Source organism: Hyposmocoma kahamanoa, unplaced genomic scaffold (assembly GCF_003589595.1).
Source record: "Hyposmocoma kahamanoa isolate Upper Pololo Valley unplaced genomic scaffold, ASM358959v1 92, whole genome shotgun sequence".
Taxonomy (NCBI): domain Eukaryota; kingdom Metazoa; phylum Arthropoda; class Insecta; order Lepidoptera; family Cosmopterigidae; genus Hyposmocoma; species Hyposmocoma kahamanoa.
This window is the reverse complement of record NW_020654748.1, coordinates 23776355-23789567: the sequence shown is the minus strand read 5'-3', so window position 1 is coordinate 23789567 and position 13213 is coordinate 23776355. Positions and strand designations below refer to the sequence as shown.

General features: G+C 34.9%; 1 protein-coding gene across 1 annotated transcript in view; it reads left to right on the top strand.

Moving 5' to 3' along the window:
- LOC113236403 (flocculation protein FLO11-like) overlaps positions 1-11889 on the top strand; it is a 223254-nt gene extending 211365 nt beyond the window's left edge. The window contains exons 2-8 of the mRNA XM_026472438.1: positions 5001-5154; positions 5301-7824; positions 7953-8139; positions 8473-8645; positions 8835-9060; positions 9452-9779; positions 10061-11889. Coding sequence (XP_026328223.1) covers positions 5001-5154; positions 5301-7824; positions 7953-8139; positions 8473-8645; positions 8835-9060; positions 9452-9779; positions 10061-10502 — 4034 coding nt within the window. The 3' untranslated portion in view covers positions 10503-11889. The remainder of the gene's footprint in view (positions 1-5000; positions 5155-5300; positions 7825-7952; positions 8140-8472; positions 8646-8834; positions 9061-9451; positions 9780-10060) is intronic.
- Positions 11890-13213: the final 1324 nt, after the last annotated feature.

The following is a 13213-nucleotide window of genomic DNA, read 5'->3' as shown; positions in this document are numbered from 1 at the left end:
ACGTCATTTTTATTCTAAATCTAAGTTACAACTAAAACTAAAATTACATACAATATAAAATTACAATATAAATTATATTTTATTTATCCAGTACATTAGCAAAGAATTAATTAATTAAGAAACATGATCTACTTATAAAATACTCTCTCAATTTTCTTTCAAATGTTCTGGAATCACTACACAGTTTTAGACCCTTAGTTAAATTATTGAATACTCTGATTGCAATGTTGTTGACACTGTTATTGGAATTAGCAAACCGAGAGTTATTTAATGCCAGTCTGTTCTTATTTCTAAAGTTGAAATTATGACATTGCCCAGATGTTGGAAACTTTCCCTTATAAAAACATGGAGACATATTCGATAAGACATAATGTGTTAATTGTAAGGATTTTATTGTCTACAAACAAATTTCGGTGCGTAACTAGTATGCGTTTAGATTTAACAATTAGCCGTAGAGCCTTTTTCTGCATTAGTAGAACAGACACAACGGACTTGCCAACTTTAAGTCGTGATGCGTAATGTAGCGCAATCGGTGGCAGCAGAGCTCCTTGCTTAAGAGTTCACCCAGGGAAGTACTGCAACCTTACCTATTTCTGCCGCTAAGCATTACTGTGTTCTGGTTTTGAATGGTAAGGATGCTGGTCAACTTGTGTCTCAGGGTGGGGGGAGCAGTGGCAGTGCCCCTCAGATCTTTGCGACTTGAAGCTTTGAGTGACAGTGTAATTGTCGTAGGTAGGCGTGTAGCTTACAACGCGGCTTGTTCGTGCCGTTATTTTGATATCATGAAAAAAATATTATTCAATAATAAAACTAGTGTAGGGTAATAATTGTAGTTTAATTATTGAATTTGACCATGATATTCAATTCAATTTCTCATTTCTAACTACAATGTTTGGGACTGTCTGTCTAAATTGAGTAATGCAAAAAGTTTTTAAAAATGTTTGTTATTTTAATTAATTAATTATTTAAAGCCATTAAATGAACAGATACCACTAGACGATCAACAAACAATGGTTGTCTATAAATGTTCCATGAGGAATGTAAAAAAACTCATTGCAATAAAGTTAACGGTAACGGTTAAATAATAGATCATCATTAGCTCCATTAAGGTAGCCATTGTCCACTCATTTCAACTTCTAAATAGTAACCGTACTCCGTTACGTCACGATTACGTAATGACTTACGTCGAATTGTGACAAATCGTGCATTGGATGCCGTTAGCCCTTCAACGTATGTCGTAAGTGAAGAAAGATTGCTGCTACCGCATAAATTATTGCAACAATTACAACAGATTTACAGAAAGCTGCCGTTTATGATATAGTAAAATATGGTAACCTATCACAGACTCGATTTTTTTTTCCGAAATAACGTTTGTTGGAATTTTCATCACACTGAAAACCGAATTATAACGAAACCGTTGTTCTTACAGGATATGTGGGATGTTTATCGCAAAGACACGATTAGGTTCGGTTAGGGTAGGTTAAGTTAGGCTTAAAAGAAAAAACATTTTCCTCCCAAAATTACTTTCGAGGTTATGAAAATTCGAGCAAACATTTCTGGAAAATGTCATTTCCGACTACTGATAGGTAACCGTAAAATATAGAAATTACCAGCAAATATGTTATTTAGAAAGATTTCCAGAAATAGCTGAGTTAGTGTAGTGCCGGCTCTAACAACAATAGGTTTACCTATTGTTGCTAGAGCCGGAACTGCACAAAGTATTTGTGGTTTTATAAATAATTTGCGATATTATGTTATTTTTGTTTTGTTTGTGATATTGTTTTGTGTTTCCTTTTTAATTGTTGTATTATTTCTTTTATTTTTGTGTTTTTTTCTTCTTTCTTTTTTTACATTGCAATTATGAAATAACCAAGTAATTTAAGCGTTAGTTTGAATTATTGTGCAATTGAAATATATAAATCGACTCATCGGAAGAACAAAATCCGATGTGATTATATAGCGAAAAGAGGATAAGTACGTTACGAGAATAATTTCGTTATTGAAACTAAGGCTTGTGTAAAGGTGTTTTGAGAATTTATATACCTTATTCCGTTTCCGAAATATAAAATCGAACAACGGTCGATCTGACATTCACAGCTACGAAGAACGAACGAAATGTACTATGGTCCTGAGAACAGGTAGTCTTGCACATAGATCTTTATTCTACGGATGAGTCGAGATATACATTTGTGTCTATACATTTTTGGAAAAATATATTTATATAACATCGTTAATTAGAAATGACGCTACGTTTTCTAATCTAAAATCGTGTACATTTTTTTGCATACAAACAAACTTTTGGAGACCCTTACTGGTTGCATGTCAGGTGTGACCATGGGACTAGTAAAGACCAACGTTGGCATGATTTTCAATAAAAATAATCTCAGTATAGAGTACTAAAAAACCGACCTGAAATGTCCGTGGAATTACTTATAATTACCAAGTTTTATTGAAATCGGTTACCGGAAAGTGCGCAAACCTGGACTCATCCCCTAGTTCGCCACTATACGGGAGATGATACAAATCGGTTCTCACTACTACAATGTTGGAGAATAGCAAAATCAACCATTAAAATAATTGCTCTTTATAATAAAATTTAGGCGCTATTTATAAAAATGAATCTTCATGAGTGAACAGCCAGCCTTAGAGACAGATGATTTTCTTCAAAATTAAATGGGACCACTATGGAGGTACTCTCTTTCCAACAAAAAAAGAATCAAGAAAATCGGTTCACAAATACCAGAGTTATCGCGTAACATACATACTAAAAACATAGAGCCCAATTCAGAACTTCCTCCTTTTTTTGAAGTCGGTTAATAAAACAAAACAATAATATCATTTCCAATGAGTAAAAGCTAATAACCGTATAACGATATTAAGTTCACATACCCTGAAAACATCACTATGGACTTAGATGCAATTTTAACCAAAATGACGTACTGCTTCAAAATATGGAACCCAAAATCCTGATTTTTTGATACAAAGCGACGAGACGAACAAGTTGCACTGTCACCGCGGCTATCACCCTGAAACATAAGAGTTGACAAGTCCCATGTGCTTGTAATTTCACCAGCGCCATTACCCTTCCAAACCGGAACGCAGTAATGCTCATATCACTGCTTGGCGGCAGAAATAGTTAAGGTGGTACTCCCCTGGACGAAATCTTTCACAAAGACTTGTATATAAATTTGGATTTAAAAAAATATATATAGTTTCGAGAGCGGATCAAATTTTATCAGCCGGAGTGCTCAGCAGCGTATTAAAAAACACTACAACTTTAACACTTGCACCAAACTAAAACACGCGAATGTACTAAAAATAAACTAGTCCATGTAATAGTCGTGACTCAAAACCAATTTGTACCTATACATTACTGTAGTGAAAACATAAAATGCCACAGTTTTTTGCTTGCGTTGATAACGGTCACAAAAAACCATAGAGTCGTTAGGTAAGTTGAGATCAAATGCATTGAAATGTTCAACAAAAACTGTAACGGACGAAAAAGCAACGACAAAATGGGGAATCGTATAAAAATACTTCATATATTTTTATGTCGCTTAAAAATACAACGAAAAAATTAGCAACTTTTTATAACTTGAAAAAAATGCGCTGGTCGCTACAAAACCAAGACAGATCAGCACTGAAAAATAATTAAAGTCGTATGGTTATAATCTTAAAATCTGTTCGACTAAATTGGTCACCTTTCAACGACAAGAACAACAATGAGACAATGAGAACGAATTGTCTATTTATTAATAAAATTTTTAATTAGTTATAAGGAGTAAAAAAATAGTTGTTATTAAAAACCAAAAAAACATTTTCACAGTCAAACATGTAAAACAAATAAGAAAACAAATGAATAAATAATCTCAGTACAGAGTACTAAAAAAACCGACCCCAAAAGTACGTGGAATTACACATAATTACCAAGTTTTATTGAAATCGGTTACCGGAAAGTGCGCAAACCCGGATTTATCCCCTAGTTCGCGACTATACGGGACTTGACACAGGAGATGATAAAAATCGGTTCTCACTACTCAAAGTATATAGAGAGAGAAAAACGTCTTGAATTGGAGAATAGCAAAATCAACCAATAATATAATTGCTCCTTATAATAAAACTTAGGCGCTATTTATAAAAATGAATCTTCATGCGTGAACAGCCACCCTTAGAGGTGGATGATTTTCTTCAAAATTAAATGGGACCACTATCGAGGTACCCTCTTTCCAACAAAAGAGAATCATGAAAATCGGTTCACAAATACCGGAGTTATCGTGTAACATACATACAAAAAAAAACATACAGTCGAATTGAGAACCTCCTCCTTTTTTAGAAATCGGTTAAAAATAATAACTATAACAATACAAATGAATTCTACATATTATTGAGATGAAACTATACAAACCTCAAAGAAACAAAGACAAATACGACAACCCAAATCCAACTATTGGACGTTTAATTTGGCTTGCTTCAATTATTCGCTGATTAGAAACCGCAGATACGCATGCGTATGCGCATCTGCGGTTTTTTTTGTAAATTGTTGTAAAAGTCGCGTGACTTTAACAACAATTTACCAAATAATGTTTTCTTTAGTGTGGCCAATATTTATGATCTTCTATAAATAAAACGTATATATATGAAACAAAATCTGAAACTGTTTGATTGTTTTTGGATGTACTGCTGTACTTGGTACATGGTGCAACGGCTGGTGGTTGCAACTCGACGACAAAGCGCCTATTATGATTTATGTGATTATTATTTATGTGATTTTTATGTATTGCCGTAATAAGACTATTATATTAATAATAAAATTTATTCGAGATGTTACTCTCTCTTTCTGTCTCTACCACTTAGATATTAATTGCTGCAAATGACTTTCAAAGATCGCATTCAATGCAACGAGATATGAACCGTTTTACTCTAATAATTACTTAATAGTTCTTTCACATTTATATCGCTTGCCACTCAACCAGACTAACTAAGTGCGTTTTCCATTGCAGGTTCAGTACGACGCACGTCAACGACCAGCAGTGGCAATGCAACAAGGGATTCGCAGCTGCTGTCTGTTCTCGCTGCCAGAAGACGACAGCTCCTCAACGGTCGATTGGCCACGCATATTAGCACGCTAGCCAACCTCGCACATAAGCCTAACAAGTAAGTAGTTTGTGATGTTACAATGACTTATATGAAGTCAATGTATCGTCTGTGAACGCAAGATTAGATAATAATAGTTCAGTTATTTTAGTAATTTATGAATTAAATAAATACTATTTCAAAAAGCTTTTTTTCTTCAATTACAGAGGCAACACCACATTCGCTCAATTGGAGATCCGAGACTCAAACAACTCAATTGTCAAAAGGATTACCTTCAACAACGGCAGTAACGAGGCTGCTCCCACGCTTAAGCTAGTAACTACAGATGGCAACAAAGAAATAATACGTCAAGATGTCAAGCCACATGAAATAAGACATTTATTTGTGCCAAAAGTATACCAGGAGAACAAAAGTAGAGCAGGGTTTATCAGCAATAGAAGAAAAGATTCTAACAAAAGTGTTACTTTGTCAGAAACTACTGAAAATGTACTCTACATTCCGCCAGAAAAGCTTGAAGGCATAGAAAAAGAAGTTGATGTAGATCCCGATGAAGAGTTTCAAGTAGACGAATCTAATCATGGACTGTACTTACTCAACTATTCAGATACAGAAAATGTAACACGAAGTCCAGTTTTGAATAAAACCACAATCAACACAAACATTAAATACAATAGCACAACAAAAGTAGAGAGTACAACTGTAACAAGCAAAAATTTAAAGGAAATTGTACTTACTACGAACAAACCAGATGAAATAGTCATAAAAAATGAAAAATTAGAAGCCAATACTATTGTAAATAGAACAGACACTAAGAGTACCAAATTAATTAAAATTGAAAATGAAAAAGAGAAAGAAAATCGTACATTGTTCATGTCAGATGAAATTTATAATCACTTCAGGCCTCTTGAAGCTGAATTACCAGTAGAAGATATGGCTCCGTTTATATTCTTCGGTCAGAAAATTGGCGGTCAAGCCATTAGTGACAATTTGACAAATTCTCCCTCTATATCTGCTTCGACAAAGTCAGTTAATTACATAGCAGCCCCGTCTTCAGAAAAAAGAAAGTATAATTCAAGGTACTCTGCTACTGAGAAATATAGGAATACGAGCGCCGACGAGGAAGAAATAAACGAGGACATGGATGTTTCAGTTGTTAAAAATGTTATAGAAAAAAATAAAATTAGGAATACTGTGAAAGGTCCTGCACCTGCTAGACACGTAGGCTTAGTCAATGCTTATAGAAAATATACTAATACTACGCAGCAACCATCAACTTCGGTTAATATAGCACAATTGAATGTCACTGAACCTATTGTTCAAAACGTTACACCGAGCACTTTAGATAAAAGCAAAAACAGCAATAGATCGATCAACACTAATTTAACCAAGGAAATATTGAATAAAACTTTAGCTAATAATACGACAAACAATAATTCATTAAACACAAAAGTAAACACAACTGTACCTGTGGCATCTAGAAATTATACTCGAAATTATTTTAATATACGAAGACGGCCGTCACGACTTACTGCATCATCTAGTACAGAAAATACACCATTTACTATAATAGTGAATGCTACAACTGAAAAAGCGTCAACCACAGTATACACAGCAGTCGTTACGTCTGTTTCAATAACTTCTTCAATAAAAGGAATGAATAAAACTGATGGATTGGCCAAAGAATCAGGCAACAGCTCAAGAATTGCAACAGGCCTGGATTTTAAGAACGTTACAACAGCAAAAGCAGCCTTGTTCAATGATACTGAAACAACAACCGTTTCAACAACGTTCTCGTCTACTTCCTCAACCACACCATTTACTATATCAACAACAACTAGCACAACAACAACACAAGCTCCTTCGTCATCACCAAGATCATACAAACATAGAATAAGAATTCGAACAACAACAACCGAAAGTAGTTTGAACCAACCATTCTCTTCGCCTTACAAGTCAACTGTGTCTTCATCCAGTGAATTTACGAAGCATATTGGAGATTTGAAACAAGAGGCCACATCCAGGCTACCGGAACGTTTGGCAAATTTGTATCGACAAATCGACCATGACAATAGTAGTAGCATTACTACTGGAGGTCCTATACGACCTAAGAATATTTTAACTAGAAGACGCAGACCCACAACTACGACTAGTACAACTACTAGTACATCAACAACATTGGCACCAATCATGACTTCTGATACAAGTCCTGAAGTAATAACAACGCCAATTACTGTTCCAACACAAACTAGCGCGCCTACTACAACTGCAGTTACAGAAACGGAAAATACTTTTAAAACATTTATTGTAACCTCTAGAACTTCATCAGAATCTAGTTCAAAACCGATTATTATTCCTCGAAATTTAACTCAAACTGAGAGTAAGACGGTAATCAATGACACAAGAGGTGACGAGCAAACATCGCAAAATGAAGAAGTAGTCATTGAAGCAGATAAAAATTATACAGCTTCTTACGTTTTAGCTGGACTTGGATTCTTGCCTGTAATGGCTATAGTAGCATTTGTTCTAAGGAATATAATGAATAAGAAAACCAAAGAAATTGATACAGAATATGAAGGATACTTCGACGACGGAGAGATCAAGAAAGAATCACCGATCACTCCTGTAGCAAGGCCGCCATTGCCAATGCCGACTAAACCAGATCAGAAATGGGAGTTCCCGAGGAATAAACTGAGATTGCAAACGTTGTTAGGACAAGGAAACTTTGGCCAGGTGAAATTTAAATATTCTATTCTATCGATATCTGCACTTTTATGAACATCATTATGATATCTTGTAGTCTCTCTTTGGGCTTCTATATAATCAGACTAACAAATGGGTGTCAATTCGTAAATTTTCAGGTTTGGAAAGCAGAAGCCGACGACCTAAATGGTCATGACGGTCTGACGCGACTCGTAGCCGTGAAGACAATCAAAGAAACTGCCTCGCAGAAAGAAAAGCAAGAACTTCTCCATGAGATCTACATAATGCAAAAAATTGGAACTCATCCGAATGTCGTTACTTTATTGGCTTGCTGTACTGAACAAGGTACTATTTTTTTTTTATTTTTTTTTTTTATAATAACAACGCACACACTCAACATAGCCCCGCACTAGGGAAACCCTGTGTCGCGGGTGCCATGGACACATACATAGACAAACACAAATTACACCCAAACTCACGAGAGAAATAAATGTAGGCCATACAAATATATTTGCCTATAGTTAGTTTAGTTATTTTAATTGCTTCTTGGACCTAATTATTTACTTACACAATAATTACTTATTATAATATAGGAAAATGTTCTAATGGTAAATGTTAATACTTATGTGATTATATTATAAGGAATTTATCTACAACTAATATTTTTATCTATTCCAGAACCGTACCTTCTTATAATGGAATACGTGATGTGCGGCAAGCTGTTGACGTATCTGCGCGAACGACGCTCCAGGCCAGATAGATTCAGCGGTAGCGGGGCATTGACGTCTCGAGATCTTACTGTCTTTGCGTATTGTGTTGCTAGGGGAATGGATTACATCGCTTCTAAAGGGGTACGTCAAAATTGATCAATGAAATAAATTTCAATCTCGTACTCAATATCAATCCTCTACTAGTAATAAATACTCTATTAGTACACAGTTTAAATCTGGGTTTCTCTAGAAAAGAAACTTTTGTCAAAACCAGGCAAGTTGTTCTATGACTGTTTCGTTTTACAATGATTGTTTCCAATATTTCTTCAGATCGTTCATAGAGACCTGGCCGCTCGCAACGTCCTGGTGGATCACAATAAGTTATGCAAGATTGCAGACTTTGGTATGTCTCGCTGCGCTGGTAGTGGCTCTAGGACGTCACGAGGCGCGTTGCCTGTCAGATGGATGGCACCCGAAGCGTTGCTGTATAATGTTTACAGTCACCATACTGATGTCTGGGCTTTTGGGATACTATTGTGGGAGATTGTTACACTTGGTTAGTACAAAGATTCTCAAATTAGTGTTATATTAATGTTTTCTGATTTCTTCAGTATTTCAGCACAGTTTCTCAATAACGAAATAAAACATTACGATTAAGTTCTTAAGTTTTCACGATTGCTACTTATTGGAAATAAAACTATAGTTTTGGATCTAAAATCGCGCATATAGTTCAGAGTTAGAGTTTGCATTAATATTAGACATAACTGATGACATATCAACAGCAGTTGCTGCATGCTTTTTCCATCTCAAAGTACATACCTTATTCAGTTAAGTACATAGCTTAATATATATATCCTCTGTTAAACTGCGTTTACAATAAGTAGGAGTAGTTTTCATATAAGAATATGTTCTTGGATTGCATAAAATTGTTTGCGTTTCAATTTCAGGATCAACGCCTTATGCAGCAATGTCAGGTCGCGAAGTCCTAACAGCAGTGACAGAAGGTTATCGCCTGGAGCGACCCACCCACTGCAAACCTCAGCTGTACCGTGCAATGCACTCCTGCTGGCATGCAGACCCTTCCCAAAGGCCGACATTCTCCCAACTCAAAGGGCAACTAGCAGAGCTTCTGGACAATGAGCCTTCTGAAGGAAATTACGTAGATTTGGATTCGTTCTATCAAGAATCGTCAGTGTACAGTGACCCCTCGGCTATTATACATGACGACGAAGGACTATCTGCTGAGTACGATAGAGAAAGGAGGGTTTTTAGAGAGTAAGTTGTTTTTGACATTAACTTTAAGCTACATTGTGTGAACACACACCACTTACTACACACTTGTGGATTATAGTACCAGAACATGATTTAGTTAAATTAGACCTACTGAGCGCTAAGTGAGAACGTTAATCAAAGAATGCAGTGAGAAATTCAAACCGATCAATGACAAGGCATTCAATCCTAAAGTTAACTTCTACCCAACCTTTATAATTTAAAATCATGTCCCGTGTTTGTCACATTTTGAATTTAATAATTTTATAAAACTACCTTTATGACAGATTAAACAAAGGCCCAGCGAAGTTTGACAATCGCGCGTTCAGTCTTCGCGATGAAGAGTTCCGGAACAAATTCGGCATCGGCACTCCTCGAATGGGAGGTTTCGGCATCCGAGACGTCCCATTCAACGAACGAAACTTCTCTGACGGCGAATTTAACGAGCGGACTTTCACTGACAAGAATTTCACCGATAGAAACTTCGCTGACAAAAATTTCGGTGACAGAAGTTTCGCCGAAAACAATTTTAACGACACGAATTTTGCAGATAGAAAAGATGGTAAACTTTCCACATCTAGTTTTCATAGAGAACGAGAAAGAGAAAATCCATTAGTCAGTAGAAACAGTTTCAATGGTTTTCCCAGAGTAGGAACAAGGGACAATCACTTCCAAATGTCGCCTGATGGAAGGAATAAAAGAGTGTCAGAATTTGAGTGCGACATTTGAAATTAGCGTAGAAAAATAGAATAAAATCAGTAAAGACCCGACTGAATTAGGTATGAGTTTGAACGAAGCGTGATGTTCAACATTATGTATGGTAACTAAAGCATACAGGTTGATGAAATGATTCGTCCTTTTCTTGTAGGCCTTTATTGACAAGTACTTCCGTAAATTTGCACGACATTATATTCACATTCTATTTCATAACAGACACACATATCAAATAGCTTTGTAGCTCAGCTGCAGATGACTATGAAACACATTGCATTCGCTAATACTCTACCATAGGTCATAACGGTTAAAACAAACTCGAAATTAAAACTCCAAAAAAATTTACAACTCATTTATTTGCCATTGGGACAATTTTTGATGGAATGTCGATAACAATTGAAACATCAAAGTTAATCTAAAGGTGTGTCAACTACCAGACTTCTGACAGCTAAGAGACAAGCACACCGTCATGTATATCACATATGATATCGGCGATAAATCGGATTCCTCGTATGCTTAGTTATCTTGGTTTGTTTATATAAGTTTTGCCAATCACAAGCACTGAAGGGTTTGTTTTAAATGCACGAATCATGTTTCGCCGTGGAGCGAAATCGTGAACCACCCTGCTTTTAAGTTTCAATTTCATTCAATTTGAAATTTTGTAACTTAAAACTGTTTATATGGTATTGTAAATAAACGTATTAATTTATAATTTTTATTGTCAGTATTCGTGGTTTGCTTGATACTTCCACTTGAATATTTTGTAAATAAATTTAATAATGTATTAAGATGAAGAACTGCATTGCTATAAATGTTGGAATTTGTACATTTTTGTATAAGCACACACGTTATAAAATATTAGATTACATGTTACTAGTTATGCAGTCAAAATGTCTTTATTTTATAGGTAGGCAAATAATACTAGAATTCGTCAAATTAATTAAACATTGCTACTATTTCGTAAGGCAGATTCTCCTGAGATAGATAAACAAGAAACTCTAGGGTCACTTTTTATAATTTGTTCACCTCTAAGAATTTAAAGTATCATGAGTAGAAACAAACTCAAAGAGCTGAATTACGTACATCGAAGCTTATGTAAAGTTATTCTATTACGGTAGTTTCGTGCTACTTTGTAATAATTACAAGACAAGTTACCTATTGACATAGCTCTCACTTGGGAAACCGAAATGGTGATAGACTGATGATAATCCAATCGCATTTTATGTGTTTCTTTATATGTCTAGGTAGTAACATGTAAAGTTGTATTTTTTGCCGTGTGTTCGAGTATTTTTAAGTGATATCAGTATACTTGTAAAGTGTAACATTTTTCGTATGCAACTGTAATAATTATTTTATCGTTCATGTTCTTTCGAGTTGACTTTATTTAAAGGTTTATGGATTTTTTTTTGTTTTATCAAACGTTGGATCACTATGGTGCTAATAAAAATATTAAAAATTGTATTAGAAATAGTTATATCGATTTTGTTATCTTATTCATATTACGAGCACTAAAACGTATTTGTGAAAATTGAGATGATAATGATGATGATGAAATGATGTTTATAATCTTTTTACAGTGATTTATTTCTTTTTAATCGGAGAAATTTAATTAAATCTAAATTGTGCAACAAAATGGCGATAGTACCAATGTTATTGTAAATACTAATTTTAAAATGTCAAATTTGTAAAATAGGAATTTAAAAAACGTGTTTTCTTCTAAAAATCTCAGTTCAACATTGCTTTCTAGTCTGTTATCATGTGTATAAAATATTGGATTGTTTAGATCTGAATTATTGTAAGGTTGGAAGTATATTTTATTACGATGAAGAAAATATAGTAATTGATTAAAATGTTATTCTTTTATTCATATTTTAGTTTTTATTGCAATAAAAAAAAATAAAACATTGTAACGCCACCGCACAAAACTATATAACAAGAAAAAAGAGGCGAACGTCTTAAACAACATACCGACTATTTAAAATACTGTCATGCTCGCATATAGCATACGTAAAAGGGTCTCATTCAGTTAAAGCCACAATCGAAATTCCTGGTTGATTTTCAATGGATCTTAAAGTTGAATCAGTGACAGACGCGTGTGTCTCGTGAACGATTGGTCTATACCAAATGGTAAGCCTGACTAGACTCGAAGTATTTACAATTTGTTTCACTATTCTGTACATTTTTCGTTTGCCTTACAATGTAGTTAAAATAATTTTTAACTTATTTCTCCATGGATGTCGATGCCTGATCGTTTGCCTCCAATATTACGAAAAAAACTTTTTCGCTTCGTTCTTATTATAAACGTCATAGAGCTGAATTTAAATCGTAACTGTCAAGCATAATGAGTTCTTCACCCTATACGTCTTGTGTTATTGAAGATCAGTTGACATATAGTCGCAGGTTGAGAAACCATTCTTACGTGACTATAGTATCTTACATGGTATATAACTATATAATTGCGCATTTGACCCCGTTTCACCGTATGGTAAGTGACGATGAGGTCGACAATGGAGCATGCACACTTAAATAATGCCTTTTCACTCTCGCCTTGAAAAGGCCCAAGTTATAACGTTCAGGAAATAAGTCTGCAGGCAGGGAATTTCCGTCCATAGCCGTTCGCCATATAAATGTGAAAGCGTATTGTGGGAATCTTTGGAATATCTACAACATAGGAGTGGAACTCAAGACTACGTCAAGTCCCTCGATGATAGAAAGGGGTAGGTGTC